The sequence below is a fragment of the Apostichopus japonicus genome, chromosome 4, assembly GCF_037975245.1.
Source record: "Apostichopus japonicus isolate 1M-3 chromosome 4, ASM3797524v1, whole genome shotgun sequence".
NCBI lineage: Eukaryota > Metazoa > Echinodermata > Holothuroidea > Aspidochirotida > Stichopodidae > Apostichopus > Apostichopus japonicus.
In genome coordinates, this window is record NC_092564.1 from 11,770,522 (window position 1) to 11,794,437 (window position 23,916).

Sequence of the window (23,916 nt, forward strand, 5' to 3'; positions counted from 1 at the left end):
TCTAGTGGAAAGTTATTTGGGATGGTTTTCGATGGCGCTGTTCTACAACAATGTTTCGATTCCACGAGTCACATCAGGAGTTCTGTTCAGCCTATTTTTAATTTAAATTTACTTAGTTTGGTCGATAGTCTTTTGTCAAATCTATTGAGTATCAACTTAAATAACATTGCAATTGATAACAATTGGAATGTTTATGAGTAAGTGTTTCATGATTTTTTCTATCCTCAAAATTTTATCCATGCATGGCACTTTTCACAGTAGTGTTAATCACACAGTGGCGGCGGAACCGGGGGGGGGGGGGCTTGGGGGGGCTCAGCCCCCCCAATAAAAAAGTTGAGGGGGCAAATGCATGATAAGCCCCCCCCCCCAATATTTACCAAGGCTCCGAAACGTGCATCTGCCCATTTTTCAATGCATACTTGTCGATCTGTCCGATGCACACGTATACTCTATAGGTGTAATAATTTTAGTAATTGCTGGGGGACCCTCGGCCCGTCCCCTGGCTATAGACCACATTGTCACCCCAACCGCGTCTTCACGCCCCGTGAAAAGTGGAAGCAGTGAGTGTGAGTACCGGTAAGCGTAACACAGCTTCGTCTTAGGCCAATGACTTGCCTCATTTCAGCCAGTTCTCCAACATCCCCTTACTTAGTGGCGGAGCGTCCATATATACAGTCAGGGGGCGGATGCCCCCCCCCCCCTGACGGACTCAAATGGACTGCTGGCGCCCTTTTCAGCTTTTCACTACTTTTTACTTATTCGCGATTTTTGACTATTTTATTGCGCTCTCATATACCTATTGACATTTGTCATATTCTGTTGGTGTAATTTTCCGACAAAATGGCGACGACACCTATTTAGTCTCCGTTTATCTGCAAATTAGCAAGGCCCCGGAAAGGGTCATTTCCTGCAATCTAGGGAGTATCTTTACTCAAAACATTTCTGCACGCTCCGCGCCAACCTGTGGTGGCGCTCCGCTTAGATAGTGTCGAAAGCGCCCCTACAGACCTACAGACCAAAAACATCTTTGCGAGTACACTACGAGTAATAGCTACTCTCTTAAAAAAACATCGAATATACAAATTACAATGTTTTTACAGACTTTTACGTGCAATCTGAGAAATTGCAGGCTTGAGACTCATATTTTAGGGCTAGGTATTCGCAGCATAAAACACTCGGAAAGTGCCGTTTCCGGCCATCTGGGGGTTTGAAAGAACCCAAAATTTTCTTGTACGCTCCGCGCCAACCGATGGTGGCGCTCCGCTTAGATAGTCTCCACACATTAGCCCCCCCAATAATTTTTCCGTTCCGCCGCGCCTGTAATCACATATAAAAGACAAATGTTATGTAATAATGGCGTCATGATCGCATTGTCAGAGGCCACATGGGTAAGACTGTGTGAAGGGGTGGCCAAGAAGACTCAATTGTGAAACTACTATTACTTGGTCAGTCCTCTGATATCAGTGGACTAGAACTGAAATAAAGTCAAGTGAAGTATAATAATAACGTCATGACCAAATGGTCATAGAATCGTGTGTAGGGACTAGGGCTGAAAATGGAGCGAAGTAGACGATGATGACGTCATGGTCACATGATCAGTCATATTGTCAGAAGACTGAAGCTAAAAATGGAGTCTAGTAGGGATAACAGAGATGTCATGACTACATGGTCATCCAAAAACCTTATACATGTGCATGGTATTGTCGTTACTCATCGACAGCATATCACATCCTCAGTTATTTTGATTAAAAAAAAAAAATTGGCCCATGAATGTCATAAATTTCAGATTTCAGGAACCAACGGCCGTGTATAACACAACAGTGTTTAATATAGTTCACTACATGTTTACGCCAATACACTGAGATTCAATTTGCGGGTGGGTGAGGGAGGGGGACTCAAACAAGGGCGGCGGAACCGGGGGGCACAGGGGCACGTGCCCCCCACTTTTCCTCAGGGTTAAAAATGTGCCCTTTTTCTACATAAAAATTGAGGTGTCTCAAGTTAGCAAGAGGCCAGGGAACCAGAATGAACACTCGGGAAGGGCCGTTTCCGGCCATCTGAGGGGTTTGTAAACCAAAAATTTTCTTGTACACTCCGCGCCAACCGATGGTGGCGCTCCGCTCAGAATGTCGTGCATACAACTTTGGATATTGCAGTGCTAGTATGCATTTTTTCCATGAAAGGGGGGGGGGGGCCGTTGATGGAGTGATGTGTATACGCAAAAAAGATAATACAATAAGAGTTATAAAGGTTACTAAATATAAGACTACATCAGTCAAATTGAATTTCTGCAAAGTGCCCTTTGATGTCGGTGCCCCCCCCCCCCCCCAGATTAAAAGTGCTTCCGCCGCCCTTGGACTCAAACTAGAAGAGTAGACTAAACGTAGCCCAGTCCATATACTGTTAAATTGGTAGAAATTTTTAAATCACTCATTATTTCTACGGTTACCAGAACGATTCCATTAATGCAACTCATACAATAATACCACTTTGCTGATAATGACCACGCCTCGAACCGGTCGCCTGCATAACCTTTCCTATATCATACAATATTGGACCTGGGCTCACGGTAGTTGGTCCTGTCGTTGGCAAAGTATGGACCTCAGGCCAGCAATGACATAGATTACCAAAAGAAATGTCACAATTTTGTGGAATCAGGGAAACGTCTGTGTGATGTCCGGGCACGGAGCTGAAAAGCCGACTAAAATTAGATGAAGACGAAAATCCGTAATGTAAAAACACACACTGACGAAAGTCCGTAGTAAAGTAATAAAACAACTTGTATTTACAGAGATATTTACACCGTTCCTCACAAAAAACACGAAAAACAAGGAAACAAAATAACTGCTGAATGATACACTCTAAACGCTATAGAATGGTTATATACTCGAAACGTACTCGTATAAACGTACTTGTAGGTCACAAATGGTGATAATTAAGCTCGTAAATACCGTGTTGGCTTGTAGGCTTTCAACACCCGAAAACATAAAAATAACTTTTCTATGAAAGGCCGAATAAGCAACTCTGCCACTACACCGGCCCCTTAATTGTACAAACTAAGCATGTTTGACAATTACCCTAAGCATTTTCTGATAGAACAATGAATAATACAACATGGATAACAAACTAAACATTTTTAAAAGCAAACTAGCACACTTATTTCCAAACGTGTAGAAAACGCATAGTAAAAAAAAAAAACAAAGTTCTCAAACAAAATAACAGCTCAAAAACTTAATCTTTTGCTTACAAATTACATATTAACTTTGTGTTTACAAAAGAGATAATTAGGTCTTCACGACCTTTACCCAAGGGCGCTTGGCTCACCTTGGTAGCTACATGCATTATTACATTGAACAAAGGAATGCAAAACTTGGCTCAATACTCAACTGAAAGTAAGTCAAAAATGTCAGGTTAACATAACAATAGTAAGAAATTTCACATGGAGAGGTGAATTTAGATCAGATCAGACCTTCACGGTCTTTATCCAAGGGCGCTAGGCTCACCTTGGCACATACATAGAGCAAGCTTTATTCATCAGCCTCTAATAACAGGCACAGTTTGGCTATTGGCCGCTCTAATTCACTGGAAGCAGTTTTTACCTTAACCCGCCTAACCTCTCCCCTTTGATCTGACAATACTGAGGTGATACGTCCCATCAACCAAGAATTTCTCGGGGCGTTATCTTCTACTATCAAAACTATGTCTCCAGGCTCAAAGTTCCTCTTTGGTTTCAGCCACTTTTGACGCTGCTGAAGTTGAGGTAGGTATTCCCGAAGCCATCTCTTCCAAAAGAGGTCGGCAAGAAACTGCGCTTGTCTCCAACGTCGTCGCACGTAGACATCTGTCTTGACGAAGACTCCAGGTGGGAGATTAGGTTTGCCTTTCAGAAGAAGTAAGTGGTTTGGTGTCAGGGGTTCCACATCGTTGAGATCGAGGGACACAGTAGTTAAAGGACGACTGTTTATTGTTGCCTCCACCTCACACAAAAAGGTTTGCAAACTCTCATCACTTAATGTTTGCGACCGCAATAGAACATTTAGGATCTGTCTCACAGTTCTGATTTGACGTTCCCAGACTCCACCATAGTGTGAACCAGTTGGTGGGCTGTATTTCCAGTCAACATTGACTTGTAACATTTCACTTCGAATCTTTGAGTCATTCCATTCTTGAATACTCCGTTTCAACTCTCGATCTGTTGCCACCAAATTGGTTCCATTATCAGACCAAATTTCACCAACTTGTCCTCTCCTAGCGATGAATCTACGGAGTGCATTGATACAGGAATCGGTGTCGAGAGCATGTGCTACCTCCAAGTGTACTGCACGTATTGCAAAACACGTGAAGACCACTCCGTATCTTTTCACTAACGAACGTCCCTGTTTGACATTGAAAGGTCCGAAGAAATCCACGCCCACTCTTGTAAAGGGTGGCTCATCAGGAGTAATACGAGAAGTCGGTAAATCAGCCATCTTTTGTTCACCAGCCTTTGCTCGCAAACGCCGACATGTTACACACTGGTTAATACATTTACGTACCAGTGCATGCGCACTCACAACCCAATACTTTCTTCGCAGATGCGACAGAGTCATGGCTCTTCCTCCATGGTATAACTGTGTATGGATTTCTCTCATTATCATCTCGGATACAATAGATTTCTTGGGAAGGATGTACTGATGTTTCTCACATTCAGGCATGGCTGACCGACTGAGTCGTCCTCCCACTCTCAGCACTCCATCTTTGTATCTCGGATCCAGCTTGTAGATAGGGCTTCTTTTCTTAACTGATCCGCCCTTAGAGTTGTCTCGTAAGGAAGCAATTTCATCAGGAAATGCTTGATTCTGAACAAATTTCACAACTGAAACTTCTGCTTCTTCCAAGTCGGAGACAGACAAATTCATTTTGTATCTCCTTTGTCTGGCATGTCTCATTTTCTCATCTATTTCCATTGGCTCTTGACCCTTCAAACTCTTACGAAGATCACTCAGCTGCTTTAGTACTGACATCAGTTTCAACATCCATGCAATGTGACACTTGAGCTTGAACCAGCTTGAGTACTTGCTGATCAACTCATTCATGGTGTTCTGGGCTACGTTGGTAGACGTAGCAGCAACCGTTGCCGTCTTTTTAACCTCTGGGTCTTTCAAAGATATATCTCTTTCAAATTTCTGTCTTAAGGGCCACTCGTTCTCATGCAGCCAAAGAAAATCTGGTCCAAGGATCCACCTATGGCATCGGATTAGATCGTCTGCATACAGACCTCTCGATGCGTCATCAGCTGGGTTTTCTGAAGATTCCACATACGACCATTGACTTGGCTGGGAAGTGTCAGTAATAATGGCAACCCTGTTGGCTACAAAGGTATGGTATCTCGCTGAACTATTACTGACGTATCGAATTACTGAGGTACTGTCTGTCCAAAATGTCACACTGTCCAGTTTGATATGCAGGTCTCTCTCCAAGGATTTGAAGAGTCTCACAGACACTGTAGCCGCTGTGAGTTCTAACCGTGGGATGGTGATTTGTTTGAGGGGGGCAACCCTTGCCTTCCCCATCACAAATGCGCAATGAATTTGGTTTTCTTCATTCACGAAACGAACATATGCAGCAACACCATAACCGCTTTCACTAGCATCACTGAAAAGGTGTAGCTGGGTGTTTCTGACATTGTCGTAACCATCTGACTTGCGACATCTGTTGACCTTGAAGTCTTTCAACTTTGGCAATTCTAACAGCCATCTTTTCCAACATTTCAGATGCTCGTCTGGAATATCGTCATCCCAAGCCAATTTCATTCTGCAAAGGTCTTGGAGAATTCTTTTTGCAACTAACACAAATGGGGCGAGAAATCCTAACGGGTCATAGATCGAAGCAACTATCGATAGGATCCCCTTTCTAGTGTATGGCCTCTCATTCACTGTCACTCGGAATTGAAACTGATCTGATTCCACACACCATGAGACTCCAAGAGCTCTGTCAATTGGTAGTTTGTCTTTCTCCATATCTAAACTCCTGATCCCTTCTGCTCTTTCACTTTTGGGAATGGTATCCAAGACCAATCTACTGTTGCTGACCCATTTTGTCAAACGGAATCCTCCTCTGCCCAATAATTCTCTCAATTGTTTCATCAGAATAATAGCTTCCTCTTCGGTCCCTACTGATTTCAACATGTCATCAACGTAGAAGTTTTCCTTTACAGCTTCTACGGTTCTTTTATCAAAACCATCTCCAAAGTCATCTGCAGTTTTATGCAACGCATAGTTGGCACAACTCGGTGATGACACCGCACCGAACAAGTGCACCATCATTTTGTATTCTCGTAAGGGTTGGTCAGTATTCCCATCTGGCCACCAAACAAAGCGTAGGAGGTCACGATGTTCCCTTTCATCTATGGTCCGCAAACTGACGTAGTTGACATGAACCTTCATGCCACTCTTTATTGGACCATTCACAGTCCATCCCAGACATGTACGTACAGCATAAGGTCCATCTCCCTGGCTGTTAACCACTTCCCATGGTTCTAATGATTTATGGGCATTTTGTCCAATGAGCAATCCAACTTCCGTTGCCTTCGAGTCTGGTATTGAGACTCTTCTCAAGTAAGGCCATTTTCTCAAATCATCTTGAGTAACAATGTCTTCTTTGTTAACTGGAATCCGTTTTTGGATATACACTGTTGGCAATGGCAAGGAGTTCAGTCCTTGTAGGTCGCACACTTCTAAATTCACAACAAATCGGCTATCCACTAGTCCATCATTCGGCAGTGTACTTAACAGTATTTTGGTCTTAGGTCCACTGACACACAACTGCTTAGCAAGGTTCTCTGAGATAAAGGTGTCAGAGCTACCAGTGTCTAAGAAGGCATAAGTCTCGACATCTTTATTTGTTGACTTAGATTTCACTCGCACTGGCACAACAGGCATGGATGTCTTATTGACTCCGGCCCCCATGCAGATACTAGTCCCTGGTTGGGTGTTAACACAACTCGTCTTGACTGTAGTGGTTGTTTCTCTGGGTGCTTGATTTAAGCAGTCACCCAATTGGCTTGTGGGCTTACGTTCGGGCTGCTTACCATAATGAAGTACTGTAGGGTGCAGTTTCCGACATACTTTACAAATAAGTCTATCCTGCTTGCAATCTTTACTAATATGATTACCATCAAGACATCTGAAGCACAGTCCTTTAGTACGTAGGAAGATCAACTTTTCTTCATGTGTTTTGGAGCCCAATTCTCTGCAGACTTCTAGCATGTGGTTATTTCCACAATACAGGCATTTAGTATATTCCAAACTCTTTCCTTCGTTCTTGGATCTTGATTTCTGCTCCTGTATAATTGTACTGAAACCTTTAAAGGACTTTCTGTTTTGCCTGAATTTACTACAGTCCTTTGAACTCTCCATACTTATGTCACCGTAAATCGAGTCGGTAGCTATCTTCACTTGTTCTCTGACAAACTCAACATAGTCATGGAATCCTGCCAACTTATGACTCTTCCCTTTGATTCTGTAGGCTTGCAAGCGCCATCTTTCTCGTAGTCTATAAGGAAGTTTGCTAACCAACTTCATTATACTCTCTGTCTGGTCCAATTTTCTGAGGATCTCACTTTCATTAATAGCGTTACCAAACACAACACAGAATGTAAGGTAATCTTTCATAGCCGCTGAGTTTTCTCCTTTAATAGGTTGCATCATTTCTATTTCTTTTCTGTAAGAACTCAAGATTCTAAAGTCATCGCCGTACTCCTCCTCTAGCTCTCGTCTAGCCTGCTCATAACCTCTCTTGGGGTCTTTCCCCATACAACTTCTTACTAGCTCTCTAGGCCTACCAGATGTAAACTGCTGTAAGTAGTATAGCCTATCTTGGTTGTTGTCTGTTAGTTGCTCAATGTTGTGTTCAAAAGCAGCAATAAAAGCTCTGTAATCTTGAACTTTACCATCAAAAATTTGCAACTCACGCCTAGGAAGTGAAACAAGCTTTTGCTGGTCTATCATCATTCTTGAGATCTCTGTTTGGGATCGAATCAAGTTGTGTACACCACTGGAATCAACTTTGTCGTCAGACTTTGTCAGCAGGCTTTCTTCGTCACTTGATTCTGGGTTGTCATATTTCTTGAACACATTCGCCTTTGCCTCTGCCAACTTCATTTCAACTTCTAACTCATAATCCTCCCGTTGTTGTTTGAGCAATCTTTCTTTCTCTTCAATTTCTCTTCTTTTCCTCAACATTTCAACCCTAACTTTTAGTCCCTCCAACTTGGCTTCCTCTTTCATACGCTCTGTGGATGCTACAGTCCTTACTGATGAGGCCTTTGAATTTTTGGAACCCTTACTGGAAACCTGAGAAATACTATCTTGAGGTTTTATGTCGACCTCTCTTCCTTTAATCCATTCAGACATTGCCTTGGAAAACTGTTGATATTCTTCCCATTTCGATTGGTAATAGGTGCTGTTCTCCTCTGTGGCCTCTTCCTCATTCAACGTAGCAATGTATGCCTTAATGGGCTTCCGAAAAATCAACAAAGTTTCTGTCATACAAAGACACCTTTTCTCGAATTTTCTCATCCTCAACTGATGGTAGCGTTATAAGACTTGATATCTCATTTTTTAATCGAGTCGAGGTACGTAAGAACTTAGCTCTTTCATTTTTGAGAGCCTCCATGTCGTTGGTTAATGTATCGTATCAAAGTAACGAAATAGTGTCTCTTATAAGATTCCTTAGTGATGGCCCTTATAGGCTTCCGTAGAGAATGTTCAAGAAGCAGCACTCGCGCACTGCTTTCACTGAAACTTGTAGCCCCGTTATACGAGAACTATAACTAACCTAGATATTGTGCGCACTACATATACAGTAGATAGCTTTGCCTACTTCCGTTATAGCCTATCCACATTTCAATCAGTAGCGAGGGGGTCACAAAAAGGTTCGTAATCATAACGTATTGCTAACATATAAAATAAACAGTCCATCGTAAGGTTTCGTAAACACATAACCAAGGTATTTACCATGTGATGTCCGGGCACGGAGCTGAAAAGCCGACTAAAATAAGATGAAGACGAAGACGAAAATCCGTAATGTAAAAACACACACTGACGAAAGTCCGTAGTAAAGTAATAAAACAACGTGTATTTACAGAGATATTTACACCGTTCCTCACAAAAAACACGAAAAACAAGGAAACAAAATAACTGTTGAATGATACACTCTAAACGCTATAGAATGGTTATATACTCGAAACGTACTCGTATAAACGTACTCGTAGGTCACAAATGGTGATAATTAAGCTCGTAAATACCGTGTTGGCTTGTAGGCTTTCAACACCCGAAAACATAAAAATAACTTTTCTATGGAAGGCCGAATAAGCAACTCTGCCACTACAGTCTGTGTATATTGCCGACTGAGGACAAATCGAAACAAGCCTGTCAGTATATATAGCCTTCTATTAGTGATACAATATATCCGGTTACTATATTTTACATTGCACAGAATTTCATGGAAGCCTCAGTAACGTCCATCACGACTGACAACAAAACCAAATGTTACGAAGTCGTATAGCTAAATTTAGGGTTCATTGCCTAGATTAGGTTTACAGACAATCATGAGTGAAATATATACTCTTCGTGAACGTATTTCACTTTCAAAGCCGCTCATTAATTGTACCATATGCATTCTGTGATAGAAGATTGCACAATTTGGAGGGATTTACTCATCACGAAACTTCATTTCCCTTATCGAGAGCAGGAACCGCTAGCACGTTTGGGCGTTGTTATAAACGTTCTGATGAAACGGGACATAATTACGACTCTCAATGCATATAACACGTCTTGTTAAAATAAACACGGACCCAATCAGCATCATCATCTTTAGCTGTGATCCTTGAGATGAACAACTGCCTGAACCAGCAATGAAAAAACTTTAAAACTTGTGTCATTTTTGCAAATCTGTGATGTGGCAGTGCCGCTAGCTGACTAAGATCTAAACCAGCTTACCTTCTCTTTGTCTGTCATATTTTCGAGGTAGAACCTTAACACTCTAGACAAGGGTTCCCCTAACGTACTTTATCTCCCCCTCACGAACCCCCTGTGGATGTCAGAGTGGTCTACGAACCCCCAACTTTTCGAGACACGATCTGAGTCATTATGATACTATAATACGCATAACAGTGCTTCGTAAAAGATAAAATTCATAGTGTAATATTTTAATGGTAAAAAAAACAAAACAAGAGATGTCACTCAACAACAACCTTAGCCAGCCTTTCAGTTACTTTCTCACCTCAAGTTTATCTTAACGACCGTACTGTCATGCGTACACCAACTTCACCAAAGTCATGAGGCCTGTGTCTGTTTCATAATTCGGTTACTTATCAAATGCACGGTACGGTACTACTGTGGCAGCCTATGCGTATGGAATGCGAAAAAAAGTTTGTCGATAGGCACGACTTTCGTACATTACTAAATTACATGATATAGTTCAACAAAAAGTACTGTAGTTTTGACTTTCAGAAACGTCTCACGAACACCCTGGGATGGACTCACTCACGCACCCCCTGGGGGTTCATGCACCCCAGTTAGGCAACCCCTGGTCTAGACACTGAAACCTATGTTATCACTGGGTCATGTCAAGAGAGCTCCAACTTTTAGAAATAGTACTTGCAAACCCCTTCTCCGCCACTACAGTAACCAGAGTGACAACACACTCAATGGGTTACTTGCCAAGTAATCATTTAAAAACATTTAAACCAGCGTTAAAAAAAAGACATTCTAAATTGAATATCGTCTAGTACACCCCACCCATCTCTATAGTATTTTATAGGCCACACATGAATTTACAACAACTATCAACTGGCAGTGACATTTGTGACCTCATTATCTCTCTGAAAAATCACCTTTCAGTGGGTGCAAATAACTTATACTATACAATGTGAGAGTAATCTCCTGGGAATGAAAACAAGTTAGGTTCCTGTAACATATTCCTCTCAGTGAAGAGAATTCAATAGGAATATAATTCATTTCATGTTTTGATGTAAAGGAACAAATCGAGGAAATTAATGAAATTGATTAAAATTGTACCAAACCACAATTGACAAGAAACTGAGTAGTTGTCATAGCTCTAAGCATAGTATGTGGAAAATATCCAATATAGGATTGATTCTTAGAAATTAATAACAATGTAGAATAGGCAAAATTTCATTTTTAACTAACAGAGAGAAAGACTAAGTTTTGAAATTTCAATGTCCTCAAATTGAATATGATTATATGAAGCAGTGCGTATGCAACAAGTTTCTTTTGGAAGGATATGTTGTCCTATATTTTACTTCCTTCTTAATGTTGACGTGAAGGAAAGAAGTTTCAAAGTTCCATTTAAATTACAATGTTACTGAGGGTAACTGAATAACCTTGGTTGGTTTGGTATGAGTGCAAGGAGCTGGCAACCATATCCACAAACTAATATGAGAAACTGTGTACACACTAGCAGACTCAATGTCCACATAAATTATGTGATCAAACTCATTCCAGTTTGCTATGGTAATTATACTAGCCATGGCCAATATTTTCCTTCAATAATGATCCAATTATCTAGTCAATATACTGGTAGTTTTTCTTTGTTTTTTATTTTATTTTCGTTTTTCATTTTCTTTCTTGGTTGTTCCTGGCCTGATCCAATTGTATTATTAGTTTCCTTCTTATTCTCTTTCTTCTCTTCTTTTTGCCTTGAAAGGAGGGTTGGCAGTCTTCAGCCTCAGGTGCAACCTCTACAGCCAATTACTATAAGGTCAGTAAAGGTCAAAGAAGGAATTTCTAGCAAGCACTTACATCTCATTAAGGAAGAGGTTCCGGTCCCATTCATTCATAGGAGAACTCCCCCCCCCCCCCAACACCCATCCCACCGGAAGTTAATATTGACACCCATTACAAGATGATTCCCACTGACCCTAAGAGACATGGTTATGACAGTAGCTAAGGGCACGCTTGATATAACAGCATATTACTACTAGGCTGGTGATCACTTTCTTCATTGGTAATGAGGCAGCAATTTTTTCTATTCAGAAATGGTCTCCTTTCCTAAAGGAGACTCAAATCCAACTGTCATCATTAGCTTTGCCATTGGTAGAGATCTTTGCGATGGACAACTCTGTTATAAGTAGCTAATAGAAATAGGAGATAACCAGAGTGATATATTCCAAATGGAAGATTTGTTCATCAAGTTCCTGGGTTGGATTTGTGACCCCTTAAATATACAGATGTAGCTACAAACAGATATCGTCTGTTCCGTATATTACTTTTATTGAACACAATTGATGTATTCGATGAATTCCCATGCTGCAAATTATTCATACATGAACATAATGCCATAGTACAGCATCCCATCTGTATACGTTCTACAGTTTGACCTATTACTGGCACTGTTAGGTGAGGTACATTCTTTATCTATTTTTGTGATCTCACAGCTGAATATTCAAATTATTAATTGATTTATGAATTTATGAATGATACTACTAGCAAATCCAAACAATGCAAAAAAAAAAGTCTACACAAAAGAAGAGAAAATCACAGACCGCATAAACTGTTGTACAGTCGTACTTACATACAGTGAACGTATCAATTGTAATTCAGAAAGATATCTCACTTTAAGAATGGTACAGAAAAAGGCAAAATGGAATCGTAAAAGGGAACATAACATTATTCAAATCAATCGCCAATCACAAGACAAATGAAAAATGCATCTGTTTCATCGAAAGAACATAAATAATTCATTATTAGATTAACATGAAAAAGTGGCTAACGAAAATAAAAATATGAGAATCGATATGGGTGTACATGCTTTTGTTGAGCTCTTTCATCTTATTCCAGAACACATGGCGTCTATAATCAGCGTTAATTTAGCATATTGAGACATGTGTATGTATCGAATATGCATGCATTGTTAACTGCAGTCGCTCAATTATCGACATCTTCATTCACATATATCTGTAGGAAAATGTTTGTGAAGGATTCATGGCAAGGAAAACACGTTCTTTGTTCATGGAAATGCTACTTTCCTTCTAACATGCCCTTAAAAATTTAGACCCAACTATTACAATAAGAAGTTACCAAATTTGTAAAGGTCACATCGCTACGACTATTTCAAATTAGAGAATATATAAATTTTTTGGGCTTTCATTTACAGAAACAGACTGAACAAAGTACAATATACGGCATACTTGTATCAATAATAAGGAAGGGCTATAAAACATAATATTCATGCAACGTACCATGGTTTTCATATCACATATCAAAAATACCGTTATTTCGATGTTGCTGGTGATATCATGACAGCAAAATGAGATACTTTCATTAATGGAAATACCATCGTTTCTTGAGGCAATTTTTAAGATTATCTTTTAAGAGCAGTGACCAAAGATAGAAGTCTTGGCACCAAAACCAAACGACTTGATTCACTCTTAAATCCAGTCCCCTTACATCATAATTGTAACCTGTATGACGATGTCAAGCGAGTATTAAGAGTCCCTTGGAAGTGGACATATACTACACATGATCAAGTGAAAGGTTAATGGTTGGCTAAAAAGAAATATCACCACGTGGTCTTAGCCATCAGGCTATCAATTGTACTTTCTTGAAGAAAAGTCACATAACATAGAGCCTGGACATGAAAACCAAACGACTTGACCCACTCTTGACCCCTGCAACCGTGTGATCCTGATGGGTGGTCAGTCAAGTCTGCATCTCCAATCCCTTTAAATGGGAAAGCCAGCTACACATGATCGGATTTATTATGAGGTTTGGTCGCCAAGTGCTGGCAAGTATAGCTTATATGCAAATTAGATTTACAATTGATCAACCTAGGACACCCTTGTAGATGTGTTGTTTTTTGCAGCAAAAGAACATTAATGATGAGGAATTAATATATTTATAGGTTCTACATATTGTGTTGTGACGAAACCTTTTCCATATGAAATTAGACATATCATCCAATTTTGGATTTTTGTTTTTACTTTATTAATTATTATCTGATGATCATACGGTTACACTCTCGGTGTTATGGGACTACAATTGACAGTGGATCAAGTTGTTTAGTTTTCGTACTCACTCTATATCTAAGGTTACGTGACTTTTCCTAAAAAGTAACAATATAAAAGTTGGGGAATGCTGCTGTCATTTGTACCTTCCAGTTGTTACTGCATTATAGCAGTCCAATTATTCCAAATGTCTTTATAAAGGACAAGTCTTACATAAACAGACCGTTGGTTGCAGACAGCCGACAGACTTGAGTAGCAGTGGAGATAATAAATACTCTGAGGCTCAAGTGCCTCCCTATAACTAGTGGACTGACAAAGACATAACCACACCTCCACCCATAATCCATCTAAATCTCACATGTTTAATATAAACATTCTAATATTTATGCAATGTACTTTATTATAAACCAGCACTATACACTACTACATGACCCTCAAGTTATACCAGACTGTTGTTGGTTAACCTGTTACCAAGAGAGATGTACTTATTACAGTATTTAAACGAATCAAAGAATAAACACCAGGGTGAAGTCCAAACCAGAGAGAATATAATACACCTGCACACAATACAGATTCTGTTGTATGCAAATTCAACCTCATCCATATTCAGAGCTAAACAAGCATCCCTCCCTTCTACCTCAGTTTCTGGTATTTTAACCATCATTATATTATCAACTATACCCCCCCCCCACCCCTGGTCCCCCTCCTCCTCAAACCATGCAAAATAGCAGAAGATGAAGTAAAGAAAAGTTGCTTTCCAATAAAACATTTAACACATTTACAATTGTCCTGCTCAAATACAATTCTGCCTAAACCTCATAACCGCTTACTCCCAGCAATCGATTTCTATCCTCAAATGTTGATCTAGAAATGTTGAAAGACTTCTCAAGTAACCAAATTTAGTAGGTAAATGTTCAAAGCATGCTTAAATACTCTGAAACACATTAGAGGTAAAGGACATAGGAAGGTTGGTTTAGAAGTTTTGGAATGAGAGAGAGAGGAAAGGAGGGGTTAAACTCTCATCTGACAAAGAACTTTCTAATTTCATAATACAATAGAAAAGAAGTAACCTCCAACTGTATTCATGCAACTACTCAGTATGAATAATTAATATCCAATTATGTTAATCATTTCATATGCAATAGGAACACAAGATCCATTTCAAAGAATAATACTTATTATACGGTAAACAATAGCAAACAAATAGGAACATTAATACACAATTAACAAAGCTTATAATCCTCTTTAAGTCATTTCATGGTATAACTAGTCTAATATCTCCCTATCACTTCCCTTCATACATTACCAAATTTACAAAAAAACAAAACAAGAAACAACAAAATTACGCAAAATATGAACATGGCAGTCAAGCCATTCAATCGATGATACGGAAATTATTGGGTAAAAAGTCTCTGTGAGAGTCAGCCAAATATGATAAATTATCTAAAATATAGGATATATATGCTGGATATCGTCATGATGAAAGATAAAAAAGTCCTCAGAATCTGTATCCATATTGTCTACCAATAAACATCCAAACAGTGTTGTTTTTATGAGTTGTTACTGTCCATTGGCCTGGAATTTCATGAGCAGGGTCCTGACCGGCCACCATGTTATGAAGGCTTATTTCAGTCCCAAGCAGACTCTGTCCTAGACATTTGAGCTCGTGTGAGGTGACGGAGCATCTCATCTGAGCACCAAAAAAAGCTGAATGATAGATGTGTGTGGTGCAATCTGAAGGGATGCTAACGTTGCATACATCAATAAGAAGACCTTCAGTGGCTTTGTTTCAGTCACATTTTACTGAACAAATTTATCAATATTCTGGTTCCTTTAAGTCCAGTCCCTAAAACTAATTTGTTCTTTTTTAATTGCAATATCCATCAAATTATCAGACATCATACAGTGTTGACTGAGTCATTAAATATGATAAACAAAACAAGTATTTCAATTCTTTTCTAAGTTTTCTTTCATCAAAACTTCATACACTGTAATAGTAAACACAAAACGAGATTGGCAGGAATAAAAAATTGTTGACTCTGTCCAGTTGCAACTCAATAAACATCCACTGTGTTTTTTTATGTCCATGTCAGTATTGGCAGACACGAGATTAGTGAAATCATTAATACTCAAATACATGCATAGCCACTGACTTCCATCTGGCAATGTGAACAAGTAACAACCTCTTTTACTCTATAAATATCGCATAGCAATCTTCCTTCTTCATCACACCGATACCAGATGCAAAATGTACAAGCAGGAATATTATGTACATACAGAACATATGTGCACTAATACAAAATACAACCCATTGTTAAATGACTGGCTATGGTTACAGCTTAATTTCTATAATTGTCAGATCTGCTTGCAAATAAAACTACTGAGTCAATCTGAGCCATTACTGCTACAACAGACAACTGAAGTATTCTGAAACTCTGTTGTCATTCAGAACAAAATTTCACTGCTGAAGCTAAAGCAGGCGATCACAATTCTCAGAGCAGAGATACTTACCTAAGCTCCTAGTAGGGTGTAAAGACAAGCAAAAAGTATGTATCTCATGAACATTCATTAACATTCAGTGAAGACTACCTATAAATACTATGCAAACAGGTCATAAACTGTCAAAAATCATCAAAGTTGCATTTAGACCACCTTTAGCATGTCTGATAGTTTTTTTTTTTCTCTTGTTTTGTCACTTTACATTCACAATAAGGATTTTTTCTTTACACAGACCATGGGATGTACTAAATGATAAATAAAAAAAATATTTAAAAAAAGAGAGAGAGCAAGATTTGCATTACTGACCGAGTAACCAATCAAACACAAACTTTCTATAAAATCGAACCACATTTAGAAAACAAGCAAATGTTTACAAAGACTAGACAGGCTACAGTATAATCTGTATGTAAAGAAAGAGTGCAGAAGGCGAGTAATTTATCAGGAAACGCGAGCAGAAAACCAGACCATTGTCAATGGCGTCAACATCAAGTCTCTTAATTTGACCACATTCGTGAGTGACTGGAACATTTTGAAGTTACGAAGATCTGTGCCCATATGTAAGAAGTTTGGAATAAAAGTGAAAAAGACTTTCTGGTTCACTTAAACTGGAGATGTTGTTCAATTGTTAATATAATCAAAACTAATACATATTAAATCATTCCAAAGTCAAACTTTCATTTCAGTACAATCACTAGCAATCTTAATACAATGTAATCTTGTGATCATCAACAACAGCGTTATTCCTGTGCAGTCTCACTCTCGGAAGAAAGCTACTCCTGTACTTCTCATCTTCCTTCAACATCCTCCAAGAAGACATCCTCCCAGTGGTGCTTGCTAGAACAACATCTCATTTACTGCGCTTTGCGTAACACCTACTTTGCCACCATGACTAGAAAAGCCAACTTGCCAGTATAACGTTAGGAGAGAGGAAAGTGGATTTAGATGAAAATATAGAGTTGGAGGGGGGAGGGTGACCAACTAACTTTTATTTAGAACCGTGCACTGCACATTAATCTGGGCATCAGACTTCCGGTCACCATCTTACAGCGTCGTAACATCACATACTTCACTCGTCCATTTTCCTTTTAAATCTTAGTCGATTGCTTTTGCTTGTTGTCTGTAAAGAAACTCCTAAGAACCAAAACCTGAGTTAGTCCTATCCCGAGGATTAGACAAAACTCTCCCAAGGACCACCACTGAATTTTTTCGTTGAGTCTTTCAGCCCTGGCACGACCTTTGGCCTCCCGTAACCGATGGTGCGTCTGATATTCAATGACGGTCTTTAGTGCTTCGTGTATAGTCACACATGATGTCTCCAACTGTGAAAGGACAAACAGAAAAAGAACGTATTTTTAGGCCTCAGTGTCGTAAAAGTGCAAAGTGCACATTTACAAGGAAAAAAATATTCAGGTGAAAATTTGTTCATATGATGCATCATCAGTGCAAGGTTTGGTTATTTTGGGTCAAACAAATTCTTTTCCCTGTGATTTAGCTAATACACACACTCCAATGATGTAGCATCAATGGGGATTTAGCATGTCCATACTACACTGGCATGGTGAGTACAGTAGGAAAGATATTTGAAAAAAAATTTCCTTTAAATTTATCCAACATTGAAGCTCAGGATACAGTGGTCTGTAAAATAGTAATTGCACATACAGTTATTAGCTGCTACAAGATCTACCTGTGTTTCAACCACGACAACCACCTATTTTTCTCTCTGAAATTGGGAGGTTGTCGAGCAGCAGCGTGAGGGTGTGGAGTAGAGGGGAATGAGGAAATTTGATGGAAAGTACACAAATAAAGAAAGATGCTATATAGTGGAAAGAATAAACCACGGCAAATCTTAAACGGTTTGTGCGATCAACCGAGACCACCAAATTTCTGATCATACAAATTCGCACGAATCTCTCCTACAGTGTTCATACATACCGGTCATTCTTCTTTATTTACCTACATGTATTTTTTTCAGACAACCAATTTGTAATTGGACACATCCAAGATGTAAGACCTCTTTGTCCGAGGGACAACCACAAAAATTTGTGAAAAAAATTGCCTGTAAATCTCTTAAAGAGTTTAATTCTACATTTTAATTTGTGATACCTTTACGCCCTTCTCTAGAACTATTTCCTTTTCATGGAATTGCCTGCTTTACCGATATGCTGATTTAAATTTATATAATTAATTATCAAACAATAGAGGACGACAAGAACACACTTACAGTAGTAACTATTAAGGCCTAGATCATATTAAGACAGCAATTACCTGTGTCAATACTGTTATGTGGGCTCCAACATCTCTTGCGAAGGGATCTTCTTCACCCTTTATAAAGTCAAAGTAAACCACTTTATGGGTAAAGGTTGAAAATTCGTTACTAAAGCAGAATTTATATGTTCCCTTCAAATTGGTGGTGTGATCAAAGGCATCATATTGTTTCTTGGTTTCCTTGTAGATGACCTGGCCTTTGGGATCCTCTATGAAGACATCAACATCATATTTTCCACCAGAAATGACCTGTAGTAAAACAATTGGAAATACTTCAAATAAAATGAAAAAGGAACAGCCATCTGTTTTTTTCTTCTGTTTTAAAAACCAAAAGACAAATCAATGATTTCAGTACATTGGTTTTGCCTGGGATGACCATGTTACCAATTGAGGGAGGGACTTCACCTTTTTTCTTTTTTTTCATTTTTTTTTTTTGTGGGGGGGGGGCGGTTGCATATAAAATGATATAAGTAAGAGGGCTTGATATTTTGATCCTAGCAGGATCCTCTTCTAAGGTACACTAAGATGAAGACATAGAAAAACATGTACTGCAGGTTAAACATACAGACAAAATAATTAGAACATTGAACAATGACAAAGGTACTGTATGAAAACAACAGAACACTGGGAAGTGTGACAAAAAGAAGCAAGAGTTGAATGAGCTACTGGAGATAAAAGAACCAAAGGAGATGAACAGAGTAATGAGGCAAATAAGGTCTCCCCATACTAGTGACCTGGCATTGCTAAAATGACGCTTGGATCTGTGGTATCAGTTTTACAGCAAAAACAATGAATTTTTCTTGGTTTTATTATACAGTAGCAATTGTAATTATTGGGGTGTATGTTATGGCTGTGTTCATGACGGTTAAACTAGCAACAAAGTCTGCTTACATACTGCCTATGTAACAGGAAGGAAAAGCTACATAATAAGTTACATTGATAGGCTTGGTCCTAGCACTAGTAGTAGCCTATAATATATAAATAATGTTGGGCCTACATAGCTTGACTTTTAAGTTACCTTGCTCTTGTTCCCATAGATGAATGTGCATCGCTAAATAATAAGACTATTCTGGGCAGGTGGTTATTGTTTACGATGATGAGATGGACTTTGTTGGGTACAGTAGTTGTTAGCTTTGGGCATGCATCGGGACTAGGGGTTCATCATGTATAAAAATTCTTTAGTTTTTTACTAAATAGGGACTTGTGCTTGGGAGGATGTTGTAATGTCTTATTATTTTGAGAATTTAATTCTATATTTTGATTAATAAAAAAAAAAATTATTGGTCTTTGTTAACTGGCACAACCCTTGCTAAATAAATGCAATATATTTTCTTTCATGAGTGACCTATTAAATCAGCTGTGCTACATATAGGCCTTGAAGGCTTGATGCAAAATGTAAGGCGATTGCTGCCAGTGGCGGAGCTGGGGGTATTGGTCACGGGGGGGGGGGGATAATGGTCTGTAGGGGCGCTTTCGATACTACTGTATCTATGAGGAGTGCCACCACAGGTTGGCGCAGAGCGTACAGACATTTTTTTGAGTAAAGACACTCCCTAGATCACCGGAAATGACCCTTTCCGGGCCTTGCTAATTTGCAGATAAACGAAGAATAAATAGGTATCATCGCCATTTTGTCAGAAAATTACACCAACAAAATGTGACAAATGTCAATAGGTATTTGAGAGCACAATACAAAAGTCAATAACCGCGAATAGTAAAATGTGGTAAAAAGCTGAAAAGGGCGCCAGCAGTCCATTTGAGTCCATCAGTGGGGGCTTCCGCCCCTTCTGACTGTATGGACGCTCTGCCACTGATTGCTGCAGCATACATTCAAATCAAATGTAGGCTTTGCCATATGTTAGTCCCTATAGGCCTTGACTGCTACACAGCTAGGAGGCTAAATGAAGTATTGAGTTAGGCCAAACGTTTGGTAGGTAGCGTTAGGCCTGTGTTATAACTTAGTTACTACTTAAGAGTAGACCCAGAGCAGTAACATAACTGGCCTAACTCAAACGTAGTATTACTCTTAAACCTAGGCTAGGCCTTACTATACGTTAGTCAGAGTCGACATAGTTAAACTGAACTTCATGTGAATATGCTATTTCTGTGATACTGTAAAGAAAAAATATATACCTGATATTCTAATGTGATTTCCTCGTCCTTGTCAACATCTTCGTAAAAACATTCTTTTGCATTATCATCAAGTTCGAATGTTAGTTCAATTGCATTAGACAACACTGTCAAACACAGCACCATCAGAAACATCAATATTACAGCATTAGCAGACAACGACATTTTGGTTCGGGGAAGGTCTAACCTCGCCAAAATTCCGATGCAATGAGGAAATTAATGTATCAGTAAAATAATACGCTTTCTTTCTTTATTTCTCCTCAGTTAAATGTTCATTCAGACCACAGACATAACATTACAACTGACTTAACGTTTTAGGTATACTAAATAACGTTAGGCCCGGTATCCTTGACTCTTTGCTTGCACAGCAATTGGCCACATTTAGAAACATCCAACTTGATCTTCCACGTAGGTTATATACGGGTATCAGTTTTGAGAATTAGAGATTCGCAAGTATACTATACATATACAGATAATGCAGTGCAAGAAATTAATTACTGACAAGCATACCTTGCATTTTCTCATTTTTGAAGCTTGGTTTCATACTTAATAGGGAAAAAATAGCGCTTATTTTAAAAAATTAAGTATTTCAATAACTAAATTTAATATAAATGTGTACTTATGATTCAAAAATACGTTTTATGTTGGTTATAAATAATTATATTTTTTTTTGTAATTTGTATATCAGATCTTTGTAGCATAATATCTGTGTTTTAGCCTGCACTTCAGCTAACGCAAGCCAACGTGGCTGTGTAGTAGTAAAGGTGAAAGGTTGCCGAGCTGTATACAACTTACACAAGTAAAACAGTTCACACTCGCCTTAGCACATGCTTTCATATAATAATATTGTATCATAATAATATAATATAAAATACCCACAATAATATTGTTGCATATAGTATAACCCGTTTCACAGAGTAGAATACAATAATATGATGTCATAACAATATAAGATAAAACATCCACAATAATATTGTTGTACATAGTATTACCAGGGAGTTGTTATGGAAACTTCCTGGTGTTACATGGTGCAATTAATGATAAATTATGATAACAACTAAATTGTCATAATAATATAAGATAACACATCCACAATAATATTGTTGCATAGTACATGGTACAATCATTTGTTTATTATGATAACAATTATAATGTTAATTTTTCTTAATATTACAGCAGGCCTACAAAAGTATTGTACAGTATACTAGTAAGTGAATCAGCTGTACACGCTGATCCATTAAAGGGTGTGAAGACTCGCGCACAAAGAAACGTCTCATGCCGGTAATCTGACTTAGTTTCGAATGACTTGTAACAGAAGTGTTATACACCACCATCGATCCCAGAAAATACACACACAGCTTGCTACCGTTGGTAATTAGACACTAGTGTATAGCCAATACATACAGCTACGGTCAATACCCACAACACAGTGTAATGGACATCTCAGGTCTAGATAAAAGATAACAAGGTATCACGTTTCATTGCTGTCTGCATTTTGTAGCGACAAGAAAACTCGACTTGTAAGCAACGGAAAGTTAACTTTCTCAGAGCGTTGCACGCAGTTTGGGGCGAGTCTTCAATACCTCCTGCATGCTTGGCAGAAATGACTTTATCTACGGAATTATTGCAAGGGTTTAAACTCCCGGTGTAGGCAATTTTACCTGTAATACCCTCACATTCTTCTGCGTTCAGGTAAACTTCCTAAGCTTTGGTTACTGAAATTACTTATGTTTCGTTTATCTTTCGTCTTTAGCTAAGTTTCATTATAGCAGTAGAAGGAGACACGGTACATGTAATCCCTCCCCAAAGAAACCAAGGAAAAGACAATGACGAATAAAAGAAGAAGGATAAATGATCGCAAGTATGGGTAAGATCGACGGTGGAAGTTTTATAAATTAAATGGAACTAATTTACTCATAATGTGAATAAAGTAGGAGTGTCTTAGTAGCGGATTGGTCACAAACCATTAACCAAATCATATACAGTTTGCATGTTTTGGAAAGATTGATGGCTATCGGCATCGTTGGGGTTGGGGTTAGTATTGGTACCGTACGTATAGATATATGTATTGGTAACAGTATTAGCAAAACGGTATAAGTACATATGTATTGGTGTTGATATATTGGTGTTAACATTTGTATTTTGGAATAAGTATTGGTAACATTATTAGTAAAACTATATAAGTACGTATTGATATTGATATATTGGTATATTAACATTGGTATTGGTAACAGTATTAGTATAACGGTATAAGTACGCATTGATGTTGTTATAATGGTGTCAACATTGGTATTTTGGTATTACTAGTATTGGTAACAGTATTGATATAACGGTATTGGTAAAAGTAGACTATAGTATTACCGTATAAGTATTAGAAGGATCATGGAGGTAAAACCTCCATGGTAGGGTTACTGTATTGATGTAGGTATTGGTGTTGATAGTGGTGTTGGAATGATATTAGTTTTTGATACAACATAGTATTGTTGTTGGTACAATATTTCACCATGACCCGGGGAGGCGGTTGGTATTAGTATTAGTGTATATATATATAAGTCGTATGTATGGTGTCGGTATTAGTATTGGTGTTGGTAAAGCCGGATCTCGAAAGAAATATACTTTGAACAGACTTTTGTTAATTAAATGGAGGTAAACGACAAAGGCGAATGAATATATGTAATTGAAATCGTAATGAGTTGTAAAATCCAGAACAGTGAATAAACTTCCAGCCTCCACCGGGATTCGAACCCGGGCCTCCCGCTTTATATGCGGACACGTACCCTAACAACCATAGGCTATGGACGCTGGTTGTATGTCCAGAGGTTCGAAAACGGTAAGGACTAAGAAAGGTCATAACATCCATTGTATGCGTTTGTCACCTGTATCGAACAATATACTAGTTCTGTTTTGGTGACATCTTTGCCTCACTTTAGAGATCAAATATGATTACTCGAAGTCATTTGTGGTTCCTAAAGCCGGATCTCGAAAGAGATACTTTGAACAGACTTTTGTTAATG

At 38.7% G+C, this 23,916-nt stretch overlaps 2 protein-coding genes across 2 annotated transcripts; both read right to left on the reverse strand.

Annotated features, from left to right (window-relative positions):
* Window positions 1-2,701: 2,701 nt before the first annotated feature.
* Window positions 2,702-11,878, reverse strand: LOC139966439 (uncharacterized). The gene has a single exon (XM_071969431.1). The coding sequence runs from the start codon at window positions 8,556-8,558 to the stop codon at window positions 3,528-3,530; it is 5,031 nt and encodes a 1,676-aa protein (XP_071825532.1). The 5' UTR covers window positions 8,559-11,878; the 3' UTR covers window positions 2,702-3,527.
* A 673-nt stretch (window positions 11,879-12,551) lies between these two features.
* Window positions 12,552-21,316, reverse strand: LOC139966440 (transmembrane emp24 domain-containing protein 3-like). Its single transcript, XM_071969432.1, has 3 exons — window positions 20,906-21,316; window positions 18,773-19,021; window positions 12,552-17,826 (listed from the first exon to the last, which is right to left on the reverse strand). Exons 1-3 carry the CDS (start codon window positions 21,065-21,067, stop codon window positions 17,593-17,595), a joined length of 645 nt encoding a protein of 214 aa, XP_071825533.1. The 5' UTR covers window positions 21,068-21,316; the 3' UTR covers window positions 12,552-17,592.
* Between the last annotated feature and the right edge of the window lie 2,600 nt (window positions 21,317-23,916).